The sequence below is a fragment of the Tamandua tetradactyla genome, chromosome 8 (assembly GCF_023851605.1).
Source record: "Tamandua tetradactyla isolate mTamTet1 chromosome 8, mTamTet1.pri, whole genome shotgun sequence".
Classification (NCBI taxonomy): Eukaryota; Metazoa; Chordata; class Mammalia; order Pilosa; family Myrmecophagidae; genus Tamandua; species Tamandua tetradactyla.
The window spans coordinates 60832613-60857189 of NC_135334.1; the positions used below are offsets into that span (position 1 = coordinate 60832613).

At 38.7% G+C, this 24577-nt stretch overlaps 1 protein-coding gene across 16 annotated transcripts in view; it reads left to right on the forward strand.

Annotated features, from left to right (window-relative positions):
• The window catches only part of DLG2 (discs large MAGUK scaffold protein 2), a 2206106-nt gene that overhangs the window by 1978745 nt on the left and 202784 nt on the right, over positions 1-24577 (forward strand). Inside the window, exon 2 of one of the 16 annotated variants that reach the window (XM_077113413.1) lies at positions 5151-5202. The exons of 13 other annotated variants lie outside the window; for them this stretch is intronic. In XM_077113413.1, the coding sequence (XP_076969528.1) occupies positions 5151-5202 (52 nt within the window). Of the gene's footprint in view, positions 1-5150; positions 5203-18567; positions 18796-19037; positions 19121-24577 lie in introns of those variants that run through there. 2 more of the 16 variants (XM_077113415.1, XM_077113414.1) reach the window with 2 other exon arrangements.

Here is a 24577-nt window from a genome sequence, read left to right on the forward strand (position 1 = left end):
TTATAATAGCGTTATATGTTCATTATTGAAACTTTGGAAGATATAGAAGCATGAAAAAAAAAAGATTGAAAAAATCATCCAGGGTAGGCCACGTTGACTCAGTGGCAGAGTTCTCACCTGCCATGCCAGAGAGCAGGGTTCAATTCCCAGTGCCTGCCCATGCATGAAAAAAAAAATTATCCACAATTTCTTCTACTCAGAGACAATCACTGTTTGACGTTTTGGCTTATTTCATTTCAGCCATAATTCTATGCATGAAACACATAGGGGAGGCTCTAGTATATGCACAACTTCCTATACTGGTTCATTTTAGTGATAATGTAAGCATTTAACAATGTCTTTTAAAATATGTTAAAAAAACATTATTTTTAATGTCAAGAAAAGTTTTTCATGTTGTCAGACGATTTCTTTTCCACCAATGATTTATTTAGAAAATTAAATATTTTGAAGTATATTTCATTAGGATTTTTTTAATTATAAAAAGTAAAGAAGGAAAAAAGATATGGAAAAAAAAACAAAAACACCTTATTAATTTTGTTGTAGATCCTTATAACCTATATTCTATACAATCGGGATCAAATTGTATAAATTAGTTAGTGACCTCCTTTTTCATTTAATGATATTCTATGAGCATTTGTCTGCCTTTTTTTAATTGTAAAAATTAACTTTAAAGAGATCTAGGATTCCATTATATGGATATAACACTATTGGTTTAGCCAATTTGCTGTTATTGAGCTTTTAGGTTGTTTTGGTTTTTTTCTATTATAAATGACATTACTGTAATAAGTATAGAGTTAGTTCATCATGGGTCATTTATATTGGACCATGTGGTGGCTTTTCAGAGCTCTCCTCTAAAAACCAAAGCTTTTCAAGATGGCCAACATGGAAATAAAAGACAGATTATTTGAAATATTAAAAAAAAATCTTACTGAAATTTTTATGTGTACTATTCTATTAATGGTTGCATTAAGCAATCCAATATAAATACCTAGGTTAATAAAATATCATTTGATTTCCTGATTCCTTTTTTTTCCCATCAGTGGATTTACACAAAAACGGGATTTTTGTGATGTGTTAAAATAGACACACTTTATATTCCATAATAAGTGACTTTCCTTATAAACACATTTTTGTGCTACAGAGGTAATGAGCTTTTACCTGGTTAAGGGTATTAGGTTAAAAGGAAAGAGCAGGTAGTTTTCCTAGAGCAATATGAAAGTTCAGCCCTGTCTACGAAATGCTTGAACAGCATAGATGGACCAGTTTCCCCACTGGGAGCTGGATTGATGCATCATTATATTATCATTTATCATACATTTGGAAAGAAATGCAATTCCTTACAAAAGGAGTGTATTTGCTTTCTTTTCATCATACCTTCTCCTAAGAAATTTTGTATGGACTGCAGAAAAACTCCTTGTAATTTAGCAAGCGTTATCTGTTAGCAACTATCTCTGCTCCAGATCTAGAGACCTGAAGTAACATGAATACTTCCAAAAGCAAAAGTTTAGTTACTTTATTAGTTGTCTAGGAACTCAGCCTAGCTTGGGGAGACTTTCACATGCACAGAGGAGAGAAAGTAAGAGATCAGAGTGTCTCCAACCTCAGTGCAATACACAGGGATTAGAGCTTTTGCTGGGTCCAACCAAGCTGGAGCATAGTGCAATTTAGCAGTAGGTTGATCAGGCTCCCTTCCCATACATCATACCTGGCTTCCTTCTGCCGTTACAGACTCAGATTCCTCTCCCCCAAGTTTTCCTTCCAAATCATTTACTTTACCTTTACAGGCAGTAATGGTAGCCATCATTTGTGGAGCTATGGGTCAGGTTTGGTAGTAAATACTAAGTGTTAACTATTTTATTTGCTCCTCTCAACAATGTTATGAGATAGGTCAAATCCTACCTCTTGAGAGTTAAGGAAATTGAGATCCAAAAAAGAAAAAAGAAAAAAAAAAAATCCTAGTTTCACACCATTGCGAAGCAGCAGACAGCATGTGTAACTATGTATCTGGAAACTCTCCATTTCACCACAGCCCCGTCTTTAAAAATATTTTAAAATCAGTATTGATATTGTTAATTCATTTGTATTAAAGTGAACAGCCTGTTTAAGAGAAAATTTATAGGTAATAAAGGGGGGGAGGGATTTGCTGACATGTCATTATCCCAAATGCTCTGAGTTTGCAAAGAAGAATAAATTCCTGGCAAGATCAGGCAAGATACTCTTTCAGCTAGCCTCTGAGACTGGCAAAGGAAGTTCAAAATTATCCTTCCACCGTAATAATGTGGATCACCCTCAGGACATTCCCTTGGCAGGGCAATGCTGACAATCTCTCAACTTGTAATTAAAGAAATTGAGTTGTCAAACACACTAAATTACAGAAACTTCTTTGTATAATCAGCCCTATGTTATCTGGCTCCTCTCCAGCTCTCTTTCTCAGGCTGGCTCATTCCCCGAGATCCATCCACATCGGGCTGCTTGCCCTTCCCACTGTGCCTGGTTGTTACAGCACCCGTACCCTTCCTGTGGCTTTTGTCCTCAATTCTTTGTGTATACACATCTTAAGCCCTGAATTAAACATCTGTGAAGCCCCTTCTTCATTCTTGAAGCAGAATCAACTAGTGTCTCCTTATGCCTTGCTATGCCTAGTGCTGACTTCTAGCAGAGCATCTCCAATGCCATATGATTTTCCTTTACTCATCTTCCTTTGCTGGGCTGAGAATATCTTATGTGCAAAGACTGTGTCTTATTCTTAGGTTGGTCCCTAATCAATGATGGAAATATAGATAGATGAATGAATGAAAAGATACATGGTAATGATAAGGTCTAACATTTACTGAACATCTACTACATTCCAGGCACTGTGCTAGGGATCTTAAGTGCATTATCTTTTTTAATCCCCATAACATCCTCTAAGGTATGGCTGATCTGTATCCCTATTTTACTGATAGGAAAATTGAGATTCATCAGGGTTCAGTAACTTGCCCAAAGTTACTCAATTAATGATTGACAGAATTAAGATTTGACCCTGGACCTGTCGACTTTCTGAGCTGGAATTCTTAACCACTGTAGTTAACAACATGGCAGCACACAAAGGGTGCCTCCTCATCATCACCCAGACTCCCGCCTGCTTGCTTCTTTTACAGAATCTACTTCAGAGAAAATATCTAACACAGCCAAGACATCCTACTGTGCGTTATTCCCCCAACAAATGCCCAGAATGGTACTTCTCTCTGTTCCAAATGCTATATGTTTTAGTCCCAAAAGAACTAAAAGAATTGGAGTCTTTATTTCACTGAGCCACTTAGTATAACCCTGAGTAAAATAGGCAATACTATGGTGATTGTTTGGGTTACAGTATCTGAGCTCTCAAATTCCATTGCAATTTCCTACCTTTTGTATCTGATTTATAAATGTTCTATTTCAATGCAGATGGAGCAAAAAAAATGTGGATTATTAATTTTATGACTGTAGAAGTTTTTTGTCAGAAGCAGCTTTTAACTTATTATTCTCATTCCATTGTGGCATTGCCAATTAATCCACCCAGATAAATGCTTTAAGGATAGTGAAGCATTTTTAAGAACACAATAAAAGAAAGTGACAGTTCATTGGCATCTGTCCATCTTGTATTTGGTACTGAGATACGATCATCTTTAAATCATGTCTAACTCTTGGAGTCATGGATGGATCTGATTAGCGTTGGAGTTTCAGTTCTCTACCTTTCTATACCCTTTAGTCCACTGGGCACAGGTTCCTGGGTTAAAGATGCCATCTTTATTCCAGGGTGGACATTTGGCCCTGGATCCCTTGGAAAAAGGCTGGATTACTGAGGGGGAAATTTGAAGGTCATCATGGCCTCTCTGCTTAAGGCTCACGAGAGCTCCAACTTATCTAGAGAAAGCAAAAGAATCCCTTCTGTTTCCTAGTTCTGAACCCAGGGACCACAGAAGTCTGAAGATCATTTGATAATGTCACAGCCTCCATAACACTTCTCCAGCTCAGCAGTCCTCTCTTTCTGCTCCCTTATGTACCTCCTCCCTAAAGGTTTGCTCCCAAGTCTTGTAGGTACCACTTGGGATGGGGCAAGTTTACATGCTTTATTTTCTTCTATCTTTTAACTCCTTTGATATATTTGGGGTTCCTATCCTCTGCTCAATTCTGCCTTTATTGGGTCCCTTGAGATGTCCCTTTGAGACATCTTTGGGAGCAGATTGTTTGTGATAGTCTTGAAAACTTAAGATTTGACCTCAGATCCTAAAGTTTCTGATATTTACAGGTATTCAAGACTATCTTTCCTGCCTTCCCTAGACCTGTACCCTCAGCCCATCAACTGCCTGTCAAAGCTCTAGCTATCTCAAAAGTACCAAAAACCACTAACATTTTTGGCCATTATTTAGTGCCCCTCTGCTTGCCAACTCATCCGATCTCCATCTACTGGTTCTGAACTTTTGGTTGAAGACCAAAACTTTACATCCAAACTTCTGGAAGGTAACATAGGATATAGGGAGGGTGATAACTTAGTCAAGGCAGCCAGTGCTTGACACATAGCAAAAACTCAGTAAAAATCTTAATAATAATATCATCATCATCTCATGCAATTCTTTCTATAACGATGTGGGCTGCAAGTACAATTATTATCCCCATTTTACAGATGTGGAAACTGAGGATCAGAGAGATTTTCTTTTATCAGAGCTCATATAGTCATTAAGTAATAAAGGTGAGATTAAAATTTAGGTCCTTCTAGGTTAGGGTTCTTTCTATCATATACCCATGTTAACCCATGAGACCTTTGTTATGAATGACATTAAAGTACTTATTTCATAAGACATACCATCCAGGTTCACTCAAAATAATTTTACTATAAGGGTACATGATTGACACAAGATTCTTCTTTGTTCTTCAGCACATCACAATTATATTAAAATGGAACACCCACTCTGCAAATCCATCATCTATTTCATTTCAGCCTGAGAAATGTTTGGAACAAGGGTTTTAACCAATTTTGGAAAGAATATTTCTCTTTTAGCAAAGCTAATTATAATACTAATAACTATACTTGCTACATGCCAGGTACTGTACCAAGCTGTTTGCATTTATTATCTTATGTTTTCTCCATAACAAGTTTATGAGGGAGGTATTCTTGTTTTCATTTACAGATGGGATTGAGGATTAAGAGGTTAAGTGACTTCTCCAAGGTTGTAACGACTGGTAAGTGGCAGAGGCTGGATGACAACCCAAGCCAGCCTGTAACTAAAAGCTCCCACGTGAAATTTTTGGGTTTTCCCAGAGCTTCTTCTCCCCAGAGGTAGGCAGCATAGTAGACTGCCCATCAGCTGGCCTACAACAGCGTGCAGAGTCCATGAGCCAAGCCAGGCCCTTTAACATCCTTCGAAATGGCCAAAGACTTAAAATTAGATGTCACAATTCTTACCAGCTAGGTTCTCAATGCTGTGGGCCTCTCTTGTAGTGGAAAAAATTCACAACTTGGGTGCATCTTCTTTAATCCCACCTGAATTTTTAGCACCTTTTTGTTCCAAAGCTGTATACCTCTTGTCTCGTTTGCCGAGTCAATAACTTTTCTCAGGCTACTAGTGGAATTCTTCCCCTCTCTGCCCCCCACCACCCTCCACCTCCAACACAGTCCATTTCTTTCTAAGAAAGACCATTTCTAAGTATGGGCTTTCCAAATTAGCTGTTTAGAAATAGCGTATGTTTAAGGGTTTGGGAGTTAATTTCTCTTGGAGAGAACTTATCCTAGTTTAAAGAATGAAATGTGGTCAGCTAAAAGTCCCTTAAAGCAAATTAGAAGCCATCTGCTTCCCAAAATTTTGGACATGAAGACCTGCTGCTTAGAAACCTTGTTTGGATGAAAATTACAACAAACCATTTGCCTGTGGTGTGATTAATTACTCATGATTTCTTACATAAAAGTAATTTTTCCTAAGTGTATTCTTTGGATAATTAAATGTCAAGTATTTGTTGCTATTTTTAGAGTTATCTTTTTCTTTCAGTTCTTAAATATAAGAATAAGTTTTATGCTGCTCAGTTCAGTTGATCATTTATTGAACACTACTATTGCTAGGTACCCATTCAAGGCACTCTCTCTGCCTCCTCCTCCCTACAATCCAAAATGTTGGGAACGCTGACCTGTGGTCTCTTTGAGGACAAGAAGCACATTGCCCTTATATTAAGCATCCAGCATAGGACCCATGGAAGAGCCTTCTTTCCTTATAGTAAATTGAATGACCTATTCCCCCATCTGCTTTCATGACAGATACACTTAGCAATTTTAGGCCATTGGCAGGAGCATTAAACTCTGTTGAGAGAAAGATCAAAGATGGATTTTTGACTTGGTACAAATTCCCTTATCTCTGTGTTTCCACCGCCCATTTTAATTCTCTTATAGCAATATTCGTTTTTCCATTTGTGACTGTGAGCTCCTTCATTTCAGGGACTGTGTCTTACTCCTCTTTGTTGCCTCACTGTGGAAGACATAATACTTGCAGATAGGCACTCATCAGTATTTGGTGAACTGAATTAATCACAGACTACTTCATTTTCATCCTAGAGGGCAGAGACCATATAATGGTCATTTCTGTTTCCATAATATCCTTACTATTTCCCACTGTACACTTTATACCTAAAGCATGATCAACAAATGTTTATAGACTAAAAGTCTCATTGTTCCCTTGGCTGGATTCTTTGTACTACCATTGTGCTTCTTCATAACAAGAACTCAAAAGAAACGAGTGCCTTCACAGACTGACTGACTGACTGATTGAATGAATGAATAATAATAACCGAATACATGAATGAAGTGCCTTCTCTTCCAGCCATAAAATGCTACCTTGTCACCTAACAAGTTAAGAAATGGGGTCCAGAAAAGAAAGGAGTTGCCTAAGGTCACATAGAGATATTCAACTGAAGCTCGGACTAGAACCCAGACGCACTGTCTCCAGCCCAGATTTCTACCTTCTTAACATCTGTCCTCATTCCCTTTCTTTACATCCCTTTGGCTGCTACCCACGATCAAGGCCTATCCCTTTCACTTGGACTGTGACAGTCACCTCCTAACTGTTCTCTCCACTGCCGGTCTCAACACCTCCAGTCCATCCTCCACATGGTTGCCAAGGTGATCTTCTAAAGTACAAATTGAATTGTCTGTTCTGTTGTTAAAAGTCTTTCAGAAGCTCTCACCAAGTACAGGGTAGAATCCATACCGTCACATGACCCTGGGGGCAGCAAATGATCTGCCCCTGATACTCAGGCCAGGCTCCCTTCCTTCTCCCTCTGAGCCCTTTCCTCTGCTGAAGGTCTACAGTGACTATAACCTTCAGGCTGTTTCTTGTCTCTGCGCCCTTGCCCCTATTTTTTCTGCTCTGTCTGCCTAGAACATCACCTCAACCTCTTCTTGGGGGACAGTTGGTCATCTTTCCAGGGTTCTGCTTTACTGAACCACAATCTCTAGCCTCTGCCCCTCTCCACACAGGCTCCCTCCCTTACTAGAACTGATTATTAAACATCGCGCATGCACTTCCTTCTCTTTGAATACCTGCAGCTCTCCTTTTCACTTAAGTTTTTTAATACATCTCTCTCCTAGGACATCATGAACTCCTTAAGAGCAGGGGCTGGATTTGATTCATGTTTGTATTCCCAGAACCTAGCATTAGGTCAGGCATGTAATAGACACACCTTTACATTCCTGCTGACTCTCTGGAATAAATATATAACTTCCATAACCCTTCACAGTGAATTAACTCAGCTTATTGTTCCCTTTAAATTAGCCTCACATGGAATGATAGTTGAATTATGTAAGACTCCAAGAAAGGAGAATATATTTAAAGAAGCACCATCACTTGAAAATCTCTTGCTTTTATAGGTGGGGAACAAATATTTCACAGCAAGCATGGGTGGTAAGGTATCAGCATATTGGTGACACAGTAGCCAGAGGGCCCCTGGATATTTTCTGTGGGGCCCTTTGTAACTGCCTCCTCACTGCTTTACTCCAGTGCCCTGGTTTACCATGAAAAGTCAGGAGGGGAACCTGTTAAGTGAAGAGAACTTAGATCACATTCACATCTTTCAGTTGGAGTAGCTTTTCAGCTACTTTTCCAGCTCACTTGTTAAACTCATCCCTGCCTGACTTACCAATTGCAGAATTGCTCATTTGTTTATTTATTTATGATGTGAGTCCCTATGCTTCCAAAGTAGCTTAAAATGCTAAGACTCCATCTGGTTTAAATAGAGCATGCAAAGAAGAAACTCGGGGGAAAAAATGAAACAGTGAGGTGGAAGGAAAACCTCCTGACAAACAGGAAACAGAGAAGAATTCAGATGCTTTTTTTCTTTCTTTATGATTTTCTGCTGGGCAACGGAAGCTATTTTCAGCAAAAAGCTGTGCTTTCTATCAGAGATTTCACATCTCTACCTGCGATGATCTGATATTCAAAACCTGTGAGGTCTGAGTGTGTGAATGACTTTATGAATCATGTTCAGACAAGTAAGTCTCTGGGGCCCAGTGCAGTAGCCTTTATTCTTCCCAGTTCCTACCCATTGCACTGTTCTCTTGGGCCTGAACGCAGGCAGCCGTAGGAGATGTCCTGCCTGTGTAATGGCCCAGGGTAGGCATTTTGGCTTTGGGCATCCTGAATTTTCCAACAGAAGAGTCATTCACTTTGATGATGCATTTCATATGTTGAGAGTTATGAAGCCTATGCTGGTTAGAAATGGGGGCTTTTGGCATCCATCAGGTCTGAGTTAGGTCTCAGCTCTGCTGCTTACCAGATGCATGATCATGGGGATGTTGGTTTATTTGACCTCTCTGAGACTTAGTTTCCTTATGTTTTAAGTGGAGCTAATAAAAGCACTTATGTAGTAAGCTTGTTGAGAAGATTATGTGAGCTATGCAAAGCAATACTTCTCAGTAAATATTTGGGAACCATTAGCTATTTTTATGACATCAGAATGCACTTCCACCTTACATGTGAGAAAGACAGGGAAGGCATTGTTGGTCCCATTTGACAGACTTGCTTGAGGAAGGGGCTCATAAACTTGAGACCCCACCCAGTGGTTTTGCCCTTTCAGTTTAGTCACCTTTTGGTTGTGGCTGAATATCCTCTGCTCACCTTTCTAAAGCCTAACTTTGACCTTTTCCTTTTGACAGAGAACCCTCTGAAAGGGAGAGAAGAACAATCAAATATTTTAGCATTATTTACCAGGAGAGCTCATAGCTCTCTTTGCATTCCACATTTAGAGAATGAAGGGTATTGCTTTAGAAAGCACTGGGCAAGAATGGCACATAATCTGATTGGGTCACATCTTTGATTGTATTGTTTCCCTTTTATAAGAGGGGAAGAGGGCAGGGTTTGGTGTCCTCCGTGAAGGACAGCAAGAGAGAAGCATGGGGTAGCTCACACAGAGCTGCCTGCATTTATGCTCCTCTTTTTCCAAACCCTGCTGCTGCTCATGGTTTGTTTGCATGTTGCCTGCTGTTCCTTTGGCTCTTCCAGAAGGGACTAGAGGGCAAGACAAGGACTCAACTTGCCCCAAGTTGGGGAAGCTAATGAGAAGCTGTTTGCCTTCCACAGACTGCCTAGTGACTATCTGACAGCCAATAAACTGGGTGGATTTGTCAGACAACCTTTCCTGTATGCACTTGGATCCTCTGACCTGGTGTGGTCAGCCAGTGCAGTCTGCCTGTTTCAATCTTAAGGCTATAAGGCTGAGGTTTCTCCTATTTTGGAAGGATTAAAACTGTAACAATAATAAGATAATGTTAACTGTTGTTAGAGACAAATACCAAAATGAATAATGATTTAAACAGAATTAAGTTTACTTTCATTCTCAAAAAGCCCAAAGTTGATCTTCCAGGCCAGTGAGCAACTCCCCTCTGGGCAGTGATTCAGGGACTTTGACACTTTCCAAGCTGTGGCAACTCCATCTTCAACTCTGGCTTCCAAGGCCGTGAAATTCATTTGCATCAAACTGGTGGAAGGGGAAGAGCATGCAGGTCTGTGAGGGAAATGTTTCTATGGGGCAGGCCCATTCCATTCCATTGGCTAGAATTCACATTCCCTTGGCCAGAACTCAGACACACACTGCAGCTAACTTCCAGAGTGGTGTCTTGTTTTGTGCTCAGGGAGAAGAAGTAAATCCATTTAGTGAATCTGCCTCAAAACAAAAGTGATGAAAGCTAATATTTAGAAAGCACTTGCTTTGTGCCAGGCTAAGTACTTTGCCTACATTACTTTTTATTATTAATAGCTTTATTGAGATACATTTTGCTTATCATATATTTCAGCCATTTAAAGCATATAATTAAAATGGGTTTTAGTTTATTCACAGACTTGTGCAACCATCACCACAATCAACTTTGGAACATCTTTATTATTCCAAATAGGGACTCCATACCCATTCTCAATCACTCCCCTTTTCCTTCCAACCCTCTCTTTCCCTACCAACCCTAGGCAACCACCAATTTAATTTCTGTCTTATGGATTTGACCATTCTGTATATTTCGTATAAGTGGAATACCTATGTTCTTTTAAGTTATTTTCACAACAACACTCTAAGTAACATGTTATTATTCCTATTTTCCAGATGATTTTGCAGAGGATCATGTTTAAATGATTTGCTAATAAGCAAATCTGCTCATCTTTGACTCTGTTATGTTGTACAAATGCCCAATTATAAGGAATAATCATGCCATTGGGGGTTGGGGAGGTGGGGAAGGTTGTTTGCATTCTTTCTTAAATGTACAGCATTGTGATATGCCTTCTTTATGGCAGGCTCCTTTACTAAAAGGACAGGCATTTGGAGTCAGAGAGCCCAAGGTTTGAAACCCAGATGTACCACTTAGCAGGTGCATGAAAGTGCAAACTCCTTAATTTCTCTTGGAGTCTCAGTGTCTTCATTTGCAAAATGGGAACAATGAATCCTTGTTTGCTGTGAGGATTAAATAAGACTAGCATATGTAAAAGCTGCTCCCACAATCTTACATAGTTGATGCCCTGCCAGTGTTAGTTCTTGCTTAGAAGTGAAATTGTGACTGTAATAAGACAGTCACGGAAATTATGTTAATATGTTTGGACCTCCTGAATCCTGTCCTGGAAGAAATTATTGTAACTTGCTGTTTGCAGTATCCAGATTACAAGCTAGGAGTGACTGATGCCCTAGGAGGGTCTAGTACATTGAAGGTTAGGAAAAAAGGGTAAATATTCCAGGACAGAAAAGGATAGGCAGGGTCTCATCTATCGGCTCCTGATCTCAGCTTGTTATAAGCATCTGGAAAGAACCAGCTGAACCAGTATAAATTTGAAGTACCTTGGGAAAGAAGATAAACTGGCTGAGTTTCTGTAGGCAAAGAGCCAGTAATGAGGTTTCCAGCATTCCATCATATGTCCTTTTCATCACTTTCAGCTGAGCCAGAGATGGCAGAGCCTCGTACTCTTGGGCCAAGTTGTATTTGAGAGATTCAGGGAGGTAGACTAAAAGTTGGTGTGAATAAGTGAATTCTGCTTTTGTTCCACTGAGCCATTCCCAAACCTACCCTGCCCTTTAACTACAACATTAATGGAATTTAGACATGAGAGATCACAGAGAAAATAGTGGAGGCAGTGGAAAAATTATAATGTGGGTACTGGCTATAAGTCATATAGCCAGAAGCAAACATCAAGAAAAAAGGGGCCTGAAATCTAGGCAAGATCAAGAAAATATTTCAGCCTTAAAAATTGGTCCTAAAAACCTATGGTTCTCCCATTTATCTAACTGCATGGACAAATGACTTAACCTCTTTAAACCTCCATTCCCTTATAGGATTATTATTGGACCATGATTTGCAACAATGCAGGCTGTGACCTACACAATTCCAGGAGTCTCCATTTACATATACTAAGGGTAGACAAACTTTTTCATAAAAGGCCAGATATTTAATATTTTAGGCCTTATGGGCCATACAGTCTCTATTACAGTTATTCATCTCTGCTATTGTAACACAAAAACAGCCATAGACAATACATAAATGAGTGGGCCTGGCTGTATTCCAATAAAACTTTACAAATAGACACTGAAATTTGAATTTCATATAATTTTCATGCATCACAAAATATTCTTCTTTTGATTTGTTTTAGCCGGTTAAACTGTGAAAACTATTCTTGGCTCATAGACCATACAAAAACAGACAGTGAGCCAGATTTGATCTGTGGACCATGGTTGGCAGACTCCCGACACAGGCTAAAATGTATTTGATAACCTCTATTCATGCTCTACTTTCTATTGACCCTTGAGAGGGAGGTAGTTGAATTTTGGTTCCATAACAGGTTTATGATATTAACCTTTATTACAATTAAACTATATATTACAATTAAAAATAAAACCTAGTTTGGATAGTTTAGTGGCATTAATGGACCACCCAGCTTTTGTTTTTTTCCTAATGTTCCAGTGCTCCCTCTTCAAATTCCAAAGACATTTCTTTGGTACATGGTATGTGCTGCTAGGTGCTCCATGAATGGATGAGATGAGGTCTTTTCTTTCTCGGAGTTCTCAGCAGTCTCTAAAGTGGGTATTTGTACCCAGAGGATATGCAAGATGATAGATCTTCTCTTTATATTAATTCTTCATCTCATCCTTTAAATTTCTGTTTTGACATAGGTTTTATAATGCACAGACTGTGTCACAGGAATATGGTTATATATCCTATAATTTGCAAATACGTAAATATTCTGATAATGAAACTTTGTGCCCAGAATTTTTGTAAATGATGATGTCAGCAACCAAAATTTTGAGACCACTGGTCTAGACGCGAAGCACATATATAAATATATTCCAACAGGAAGCAAGAATTGGCATGAGTGATTTAAGTTCTTGTTCACAATGTTACAAATGCTTTCAGGACATAATTGATATTTACTCTGGTGTCTATTTGATGCCAGGCAGGAAACAAGGCTGTTAACATTTTTTATTTCATAATAACACAACAGCCATATGAGATAGGTACTAACTGAAATTTACTCTAGTGTCTGTTTGATGCCAGGCAGAAAACAAGACTGTTAACATTTTTTATTTCGTAATAACACAACAGCCATATGAGATAGGTACTAATATCCCCATTTTACAGATAAGGAACTGAAGGTCAATTCAGAAAAGTTAAACAACTTTCAAAGATCAGCTTGAATGAACCAGGGCTGTCTGACTCTAAAGCATGATGTTTTCTACTTCAACCTTTTTTGCATTAAAGTCTTTCATGGAAAAGGGATGATTATTCCTTGATATTTCTGAACTCTGAAGTTAGTCTTCTTTCTAACACATACACTTGGGCCATTGAGGGCTTAATGGATAAAATTCCATGTGCTCCCACAGAGTTCCATGATCACTCATCTGCTGCTCATCTCTCAAGTCACATTTCAGACATCATCCCTTCCAGGAAGACTTCTTGACCCCAAACTCCAGACAATGTTGGGTGCCAGTGGTTTCTATAGCCTTAATGAGAGTCCTTATAAAATATGCTGTACACCTTTGTGATTAGGTTTTATCTACTTGTTACTCCCTGTACTAAGAGGCCCTTTGGAGGCAGGAAATCCTGCTGGATGGCATTGTTCTTATGGTATTCAACATGATAGTACAGTACCTGGGACATACGCCCCCCACAAGTACTCATGAAATAAAAGACTTTCTCCTTCACTAACTTGGAGTGTGAGATAACTGACAAAAATATGGGTTGAAATTTATCTTTACTAAGATTTTCCAGGACAGGATAAACTTGTGGGCATAAATTAGACTCTAGGGGACTAAGATAATGGTAAATCAAAGAAAGCAAAGTTTATATGTATATTTATGGCTCTATTTCTTCTGGGTTTCTGAGAAACTGATGATAGTACACATGCTCATTTCAGTCAAATTTATATTTGTGATGCTTATGATTTATTCCTATATGTCATGTATATAAATACAAATGTTTATGGGTATACATATATATGTACATACATATTCATGGACATGAATTTATTAAAATAGACTGCTATAATTTCTACAAACTGTCTTATAGATCATTAAATACACCAGAAAAGGTTAAAGTTCATTACCGTTCTCCAGGCTGGCCAGTCTTGCCAAATTATCAGGTTACTCTAAATTTCTTTTTGTCCTGAAGTCATTTCTCTCCTGGATGCAGAAAGTTGCCTCATTCTTTGAAGGGAACTAACATTTAGAGAATTCTTGTGATGTTCTAGATTTGTAACTGAGGTGATCTCATTTAATCCTCAGACATTTGCACAAACCTGTAAATCAGGATCCCCAAAGAAAATGGATTAAGTCAAAAGCAAGTCAAAATTTTACTGAAAAATAGGAAATCCTCATTAATTCCAACTTAATAAAAGAAATGCAGGAAAGACAGGAAAAGTCTGAGTGACTATTGTTAAATTCAGTTATATAAATTTGCTGTATGGGATTTTCCCAGATTAATAAATTAAACCAGGGATTATGCACATTAGCACGGAAATTTTATATATGAGCAAGGGCTTTTTCAGTTGACTGAGATAGCTTTCTTCATCCCACCACCAAATGTAGGCATGTGTGAAGAGTTTTCTAGGTCTTGTTTCATGAGGGGGATAGGATTAGAGCAGTTGTTCCCAGGCTTTTACATTTCATAGACCAGAAACATTTCAAACCAAACATTTATAGATCAACAGGATTGCCAGCTTTTTAACTTGCTCATAAAATGAGATTCATTAAAAATATAGAGCAAAAGAAAAAAATGAGAAATCAACGCAGCTATTTCTGTTCTCACCTGTGGTGGTTTGAAGCTGTATGTACCCCAGAAAAACATGTTCTTAAATCTAATCCATTCCTGTAGGTGTGAACCCATTGTAAGTAGGATATTTGATCAGGCTTCTTCAGTAAAGAAGTGACCCACCTCATTCAGGATGAATCTTAATCCTATTACTACAGTCCTTTATATACGGAATGACTAGAGAGAGAGAGAGAAAGAGAGAAAGCAACAAAAGCACAAAGCTGAAAGCAAAGAAACCCATAAGAAAAGAGAGAGACCAGCAGATGCTACCATGTACCTTGCCATGTGTCAGAAGAGCCAAGAATCACCAGCATCCATTCCTTGGGAAGAAAGCATTGCCTTGATGATGACTTGTTTTGAATATTTTCCAAGCTTCAAATTGTGAGCAAATAAATTGCCATTATTTGAGCCACCCTATTTTGTGGCATCTCCTTTTAGCAGCCTATGAAACTAAAATTCCACCATTATTTCAGAAGTAAAAGGACAACTTAACAAAAATAGTAGGAAGCAAAAAAGAAAAGAAAAAACATTTGAAGAACATATAATCTTAGCATAAGAATCGGTGTGTTCTGCTTACTTTTCTCATTCCGCCCTGAACCAACGTAGGTCTGGGACTAACGTTTAGAAACCACTGCTGTTGTGTATGGCTTTGAAATCACGCAGCTCTTGGTTTAAATCCTGGCCCTCCTGACTAGAAGCTGTGAATCCTGGGGCAAGTTACTCAGCCTTTCTGAACTGTGGTTCCCTCATGTGTCAAATGAGGGTAATATCTGGTTGACCAACCTGGTGGAATTGTTGTATCACAGTCATATATAGGAGAGGATAAATACATTATAAACAGTACCCGGAAAGTTCCAGAGCAACACGAGCTTGTTTTTGCTTTATTTATTAATTAAAGAAAATATATAATTGAGGAAATTATGAATTAGGGATATTAACTTCTCTGACAGTATATAACTAAGAAGTAGTGAAGAGAGGACTTTGAATTCATTTGCAAAGGAGCAAATGTAGGCTCTGACTTTCCTTATAAAAGAATCATTCTGGCTGCCGTGTACACAATGGGTTGTAGCAGGGCAAGAGTAGAAGCAAAGCCAGTTAGGAGGCTATTGCAGAAATCCAGATGAGAGATTACAGTGGTATAAATTTGGGCGGTAAGCGTGGAGATAGATAAAAGTGGTCAGATTCAGGATATATTTTGAAGACAGAGCTAACAGGATTTGCTGCTAGATAAAATGTGCGTGTAAGCTAAAAAGAAGCGTCAAGGATATCTCCCAGGTTTTTGACCAGAGTAACTAGATGACTGATTATGTCATTTATTGAAATCATACATTCTGGGATCAGAATAGATGTGGAGGATGAACCGGGAGTTTGATTTTGGTATGTTAAATATGAAAAGCTAATTACACAATAAAGAAGAGATGCCTAGATGTGATTTGCAAATGGGTATAAAATTCTGGAGTTTAGGGCACAGATTGGGATTGGAGATCTGCATGTGTAGTCTTTAATTGATAAGAAGGGAATGAATATAACTAGGTAGGTCTAATGATGAGCCCTTGAACACTCTAAATCTGAAAGATCAGGAAGTAGAGAAGGAAATAGCAAAGACTTAGAAGGATGGATTAGTAAACTAGGAAAGAAACCAAGGAGGTGGTCTCAGAAATCAAGTGAAGAAAGTGATCAATTCAAGGGGATTATAATTAATTCTTTCAAATGCCAGGGAGAAGTTGAGGAAACCGAGGACTATGAATTTGCCATTGGTTTTGACAGTGAGGATATCATTCTTTATCTTGATAAGGACAGATTTAATGGTATGGTGAAGGTGAAGCCTGATTGAAGTCAGTTTAAGAGAAAATGGTACGTGAAAAAGTAAAAACAATGAGAACAGACACTGCTATTTTACATTAATCGTTGCCTCAATTTCCTAGCAGCAATGAATGATATAGTTGAGAGCGCAGACTCTGCAGTGTTAGATCTCAGACATTATTTTGAAATGTGCCATTTGCTAGGAGGTCACCTAACCATTCTGGCTGCAGTCCTCATCCGTAAAGTAAAAATAATAGTACAGCTCATTTCTTAAGGTTGTTCTGAGGGTTAAATGAGAAATATAAGTAAACTCTTAGAATGTCACTACCCATAATAAGTGCTCGTTAAATATTAGCATCATCACTAATATAAGCAAATTATTAATATAGCCTCAAGGTTCCACATAACTCATTATGTCTGGGAGTAACTGATACATAACACAGGTGGTTATCTGATGGAATATACGGTAAGTTATGATTATCCTTTGCTAGGGAACAGTGCAATGTTATAAATATAAAGACTCATCTACATTAATTTTTCAAAAAGGATGGCATAGTGGTGGAAGAGCCAGGTAAGGAGGAGAGGCTGCTCAAGATAAGCATGGCCTAGGAAGAATTGGCCCTGGTGGGAAATTTTTTGGATCATGGTAGGTCAAAGGATTATGGATAGACGGTTCCAGCTTAGGTACTATGTTGATAACCCACATACAGACAAATAGGAAGTGACTATTGGTCTTATAATTGTGATTGTCCTCTATTCTTTGCTTCACATGGTGTTTATACCTGGTTTTTCTTGCCAGTTTAGAAACCCATCTTAGAATAAATGACTGGTAAAGTCATGGTTTAAACACAAGTTCCTTTGATTCCAAAACTTATGTTCTTTCTATAACTTCTATTAAAGGCCCATAGTAAATAAAATTGTTCTCTTGCTCATCTTCCTATAACAGTTTAATGTGGAAATACTGCTTGGGATAAGATGACATATGTTTCTGAGTTTGAGCTCTGAAGCCAGGTTGCCTAGGGTCACATTGTCAGCTCTGCCGCTTAGCAGTTGCTGTGCAGAGTAGTTAACTCTGAATCTCAGCTTCTTCATCTGCTGTCACAGATACTATCACATTTTGGAGGTGATAGTACCTACCTCATAGGGATAGGTTGAAGACTAAATGAGTCAATATGTGTAAAGCACTTAGAACCTCCACCTGGCAAATATTAAGTACTCAGTAGATAATCTCCATTGTTATTCAGAATATGGTTTACAGTGCCAATATTCAGTGAACCCGGATATGTTGCACTGACCTTTTTAGAAAGGAAACAAACACTGAGGCACTACCCTCCAAAGTGTTTTCGATTTCTGCATTTCTTCCCAGGCAGCTTGGCAGGATAGAAAGACACTGTGCTTAATGTCAGAAAACCTGCTCAAATTAAACTTAGCAACTGTGTGTCCTGAGCAAGTCATTTTATCCTTTTTGCCATGGGTTTGTCATCTACACAGTGAGCAGGTTGGACTTCCTAATCTCTAGGGCTCCTTGCATATTTTAACTTTGGTGAACACTAGACAAAGTCACTAACCTCTCTGAGCTCTGGTGGCCCATCTGTACATAGGGCTAGTAATACCTTTCCTGGTTGCTGAGAGGCTTGGTGAGAGTGAAATTTGTTAGGTACAATGTGACATGCTATGCAAATAGGAGAGTTTGATCGTTATGGAACCATTTTGAGAATTAATCCCAAGTAATTATACCCCACTCTGTTTGCAGTTGAGATGCGGGGTGTTTTCTCCACATTTTGCCATCTTTGCCAACTCCCCACCAGTTTGGGTGGATCCACCTTAACAAGGTGTGGGGGAACATAAGTGGAAGATGGGGGTGTGGTGCTGATGGTGGGAAAGCATCTTATTGGTTAATTCTGGTACATCCCAAATACCAATTACTGTCACTGCTTCTGAGGTTGATATATTTATCAGGATGAGTTACAAGGAAATATATGTACCCAGGGAGTGAGGATACTGCATGGTCACCCCCAGCAATATAAAATATGAGCATCTAGGAGGGGCTGTTTTATAATTCATCAGGTTCTGCTAGTGAGTTCTGTTGGCGTCTTAGTTATAAAGACAAGTGTGAACCGGACGGCAGACAAGAGAACCTGGCACCAAGGAGACGGAGAAGCTGCCTTTGGTGCCTCCTGCCTCCTCCCTGCTTTGTTCCAATAATTTTGTGCTCGGTAAGTTCCCTGGCTTTGCAGCTAATTGTTGTTGTTGAATAAGCTTGGCAAATGTAGCTGTAGTTTGGAATATGCACTTGCTGTCAGAAGTGTGTGTCAGTGTTTGGGCTTCTGACAAATTGCACAATTTCCCTTTAATGAGAAAATAGCTTAAAAGATGAAACAGAATCCGACAAATCAATTATTCACCCTGATCCTTGGAAGGTTGCTTTCTTTGATTACTAAAGTTTCTCAGGTTTCATTCTGTCAGTTTCATTTCTGGGTGAGCTTTGCAAAGAACAAGTCTCTTTGTCATGAAATTGTTTTTCTTAGCTGCCAAGAGGAGGTATGTACGGGTGATTTGTCCATCCTCCCCCCACTCCCCACCCTCCACCCTCTTCAGCAATCGGTAAAATCTTGAAACAGATCGTTTGCCTGGTAACCAGCTCTAACACGGCTGAACCTGTGCAAGGCAAGATTCAAATTGCAATCTTTTGTGTGAGCAGAACTGAGGGGCTGTGAATAATTGGCATTGTGAAGATTATTGTGAAACTCAGTATGGTGGTAGTCCCTGCATTTTGTCGGGATGGGATCAGAATCCGATGAGCTTTTCATTTGGCATGCCTGTTGATGATGTGCGAGAGGGAGCAAAATAAAAGACGAGATCCGTATAGAAAGAGCTGTATAACACAGCCGCAGGACAGACAATTGCAGAAGGCATAACTTGTTTTTGCAATAACTTGTGGATGTTTACTGTAGTTTCCTCTCCCCTTTTTCAATTACCTGAAGCTGCATTGTGACCCCCATCTGGGTGTACTCCAGGCAGGTAGAGCTATAAAACTCCTGTCAGCTCACTGTAGAAAGTCAGCTCCTCCTCGAAAGGAAAGAGAAGCTGACACTTTAGCTTTCTGGACTCCTTCGTGCTGTGTTGTATTGCCTCTGTCCAAATCTCACGGAAACCAGCGGCTTGACGTACTTTCTATTGCAGTAATGTATTTAACTGTGGTGTCAGATGGCATATTGTATATGGAGAGAAATAGCAAGGTTATTTTTCTGAATATTTCAAGTGCATCTGGCTTGTTGACATTTGCTATTTATTTATTATCTATCTATCTATTTATTTATTTATTTATTTATTTATTTATTTATTTATTTATTTATTTATTCTGGTAAGAAGCTCCTGTCTTCAACTATTTATCTGTCCAAAGTGTATACCTTGTAAACTGTTGCTCTTTAGATGTAGAACCTGTAGATCTGACAGAAACATTCCCTTTATCCACAAGGAAAGCAACTCATTTTAGCATCTCTTTGAGGTAATACAAGCATTTCCCCATCCCCACCCCACTGGGGAGTTGCAATATATAAATAGGTTGCTGCTTGCTTTTTTCCTGATAAATATTCTCATACCTCCAATAAAGTTAATTCACCTTTCCTAGTATACTTTTTTGATTGCACCAAAAACTTTGCAATTGGGAATATGGAATATATGTTTCCAAGAGCACAATTTGGGGGGGGGGGGGGGCATACATCTTTTGCCCTTAAATAACTCTTCCATATTTTCTGTTTCTCTGAATAAGTTCTGCTTAAAAGAACATAGGAGTGACATATTGTGGTTGGTGCTTAGGAGCCTGTAACATGAGACTTGGTTTTTTAATCTGCAGGCGGTTACTCCACGAGGGGTCTGTAAAATATCTTTTTGTCTTATATTCAACTCAAAGCCTCTGGGCTACAGCAATAACGACTAAAGTTAAATTTGGGAAATCATTTCAGGTAGAAATGAATTTGTATTTGATGGTCCGGTAAGCCCATGCTTTCCTAAAAGTGTTAATATGTCTAAATGCCAAGAACAATACAGCTGTAAAGTACCTTTGAGACATATTATACATTGAATTATATTGTACCACATTTTAAAAAAATTGCACGCCAGAGCCCACGGTTTATTTTGTAAAAGTATCAGGTTTTATATTTAGTATGATTTTATGAAGTATCTCAGTAAAATGAGTTTCTTCTCATTTTGTGGTGATTTTTCCATCTGCTCCACCCACTGAGAATAAGTTCTATTTATAGCAACAAAAGCAAATTTAGCATGAGTTATTCCCAATTAAATTTACAGCAAGACAAATAATGAACTGTGGCAAGAATTCTCTAATCAAGTATACACACACACACACACACACACACACACACACACACACACACAACATATCTCTCTAAAAAGGATTAAAAACCAAAGAGGCATTAACATTTGCCTATATGGCACATAAAATTTCCTTTGAGAGAGGTTGGCAAAGGGTGGCAAAGAGAGAGGTATAAAAGAATTCTTCCAGAAACCTGGCTCTGGCACGGTGCAAATGACACATACTTAGGTTTCTCCCTGTTTTACACCCACCCAGTGTTATCCTCTGCACCTCACTTTTAGCTGTAAAATGAGAGGAGGGGAGCTAGGAGGATTAAATCAGATAGATGCTGTATGTAAAGCAAATGGTACCTTGTTTGGCCCAGAGGGGAACTCGATAAAAAGCAGTCATTAATGTTTTTTTGTTGTTGTTGTTGTACTTTGTAAAGTACTTTAACTCATCCTGACATCCATTTGTTTTTAAAATATCTATGTGATAAACAGGAATATTATAAAATTTTCTTTGGTATCAGGAAAAATTATCTATCTTATAGTTAGATAATACTGTTTAATTGTTTTTGTTTTAGAAGCCTTGTAGAGACAGTTATTACCTTCCCATTTGTTTTTTAACTAGTTCATAGAATTATTTAAATAATTCCAAAGACCTTATGTAGTTACTGACTTCAAATTTTCAGAGAATGGAAATAAACTGGTGGCAAATAAATGTAACTTAACTTTCCAAATTATATGCTAAATAATGATTAGGTCAATAATTCCAACCCTTGCACTGTACTGAAGTATCTGAATATAAGAATAACTACTGCCTGTGACCCAGACACTGCACTAAATGTTTTATCTGCATTTACTCTTTTAATCTTCATCACAACCCTCCCAGATAGGTTCTGTTTTGCCTCCCATTATCAAATGAAGAAACTGAAAATTAGGGGAAAATTAATTTGAATACTACTAATTTAAATTGGTATATGGCATTGCTAGCATTTGAACCCAAGCCTGTCTAATTCCAGAATCTGTACTGTAAACCCTGCGGTAGAATTATCCAGTCGGCTTTTCATAGCTCTTCGTGCTTCCATTTGGGGATCTCGGCCCTTTATCCACTTTGATTCCTTTCCCACATATTTAATCCCTGTTGGAGTTTAAAGGGTATAAAAATATGAAGTTGGGAATTTCCTTTGCTCTTGTTTTTGGTCTGTGCCACTTAAGGTCATATTTTCCTGAACTATCTTTTCATTTCTACCCAAAATGAAGCATTTGGTATAAAAATATATGAAACTTAAAAAGATTGTAAATCTACCAAATTTGAGGTAAAAGCTGAAAGTTACCCTGAATCAGTACCGCCCTGAGTACTGGGCAACTTTCCCCAGCCTTAGAGGATTCTGTGGGCCAAAGGGATAGGCCCGTTTGTATCTTCTTTCTTCCTTCTAGACTACACGCACCATAAATAAGATCCCAGAAGCCCTTCCTGAAACATTCCTTAGTCCACTTTCAGGAATTGTAGAGCATTCACACTCCTGGGTCTGAGGAAAACTTAAGAGATTGCTATTTGCATGGGAGTTGCAGGTGAGGCTAGGAAGTGGGGTGTTGTTGAACACAGCTTGACCTTGTGAGCTGAGATGTCCACATGCCAGTTGGCCTTTTGTGGTGCAGGAAGAAACTATGGAAGAGAAGAGGGGCTGGCTGAGAGCTGGGGACCCTGAGCCCCCAAAATCTTATGGCCATCTCTATTTTGAATCTCATAGTATTTACTTATATTTCAGAGTAATAACATTCCAGTGGGATGGTTTTGTGGGGGGTTTATTGTTAATTTTGCTTCTGACCTTTTTTCCATTAAGGCAAAGGAAATCACTTGGGCAAGAAAGTGGTCAAAGCTGTGAAAGTCTCAGACTAACAGCTTTTTAACTACCATTTTGGAATAGACAAGACCTTGATCAAACAAGAGTGCACACTGGCTTTTCTTCCAGTTCAGAGGCATAGACTGACTTTGGAAGATGATTTTAGGGTCAGCTGGATTAAAATGCTCTGTTATTTGCCTTTTATGCCATTTGAAAACATACTTGCTCAGAAAAACCATTGCTAATTTCAGGTGCCCTTTTCTTTTCTCCAGTTTTAAATTGTGGCTGGGGTCTATCTACTAGAAGGCTGCCTGCAGCTTCAGCATGGAACCCTGCCTTGCAGGCTGTCCTGAAAGACAGAGGTGGCAATCAATGGCTTTATGTTGCCTTCTGCCATTCTGACAGCCTCTTTTCTGTCCAGTGCCTCATTCCTCCAATAACACCTTTACATCTTGTGCTGTGTTAGAGACAAAGGCCCACCTAAAGAAACTCCGGGAGTACTAGGCAGAAAACCTCAGTAATTATTAGGAAACTTTAGGTTTGTAATTTTTTTAATGCAATGAAAGTGATCATGCAATTAACAGTGTGGATTTTGCTTCTGTTTTTGTTTCTGTTACTCTCATTTTCACAAAATACTTTTCTAGGTGGGAAGGAAAAATGCATCTTCGGAAGTATCACCTATTATCAAATCTTGAAACTTTGTTTTCCTTATCTATAAAGCAGGCATAGAAATTCTTGTCTCATAAGGCTGAATTTTAATTTTTTCATTTGAATTTTTTGAATGAGCATGCATTTTTATATAATTAGAAAGAAAGACAAATACTGTTTTCATTGAGGATAAAAAAAGGAAAAAATGCTTTTAGGAAATTGAATTAGGATAGAAAATGGCTATCAGTACAGTGTGGGCCTCCAACTGCAGGGAAAATAAAGTCAGATCTCAAGGAAATAGATGCAAAATACTTGGAAAGCAATGTTCTCTGGTGGGAATAATCCAGGTGAACTTGGTTTATTTGCTTCTTTGTTTATTGATAAACATTTACTGATCATAGACTATGTGTCAGGTACTCTGCTAAAGGTGATGAGATTACAAAAATGAAAAATCATAATCCTTGAACTCAAGGAGTTTGTAACCCAAGAGAATTGGATAAGTGAGCCCTCAGTCCCAAGGCAGTGTGACTCTTGTTCTGCCATAACAGGGGCAGGTAATAACAGAAACCATGACTCAAACCAACTCTTGCAATAAAGGAAATGTGTTGGTGATTGTAACATAAAAATGCAGTAGTGAGGCCGGCTTCAAGAGAGCTGATCCTGTGCCTCACACTATTTTCAAGAAATCTTTTCTTTCTGTCTTGCTCTGCTGCCTGACTTGATGTGAGCTTCATCCTAAGGCTGACTGCACTGCTGGTCTCAGAATGGTTGCCAGTGGCTCCTGAAGCAACTTGTTTCCTTGGTCACATCCAACCGGAAAGAAATCCTGGCAATTGTCCCTAGAATCCACTTTGAATCAACTGGCTTATATCCAGCCCTTAACATAAGGTCAAACACCAGCCCCAGCCTCGAGCTTAGGCTGGATAAAGACAGCCTTAGCAAGAATTTATGGGTCCTTAAACAAAATCTGACAGCTGTTGCAGTTGAGAAGAGATGGTGTGGTGATAAATTTTGGCAAAGCAACCAACAGCCATCTACAACTTGTACAACACACAATGTACAAATGCTCACTATAGTTAGAGTAAAACACAATGGAAAGAGGGCTGAAGATATCCTGAGTGTCGTGAAATTGAATTCCAGATAAGTGGAGGTTTGCCAGGTGATAAGAAAGAGGAAAAGGCCTTGAGGC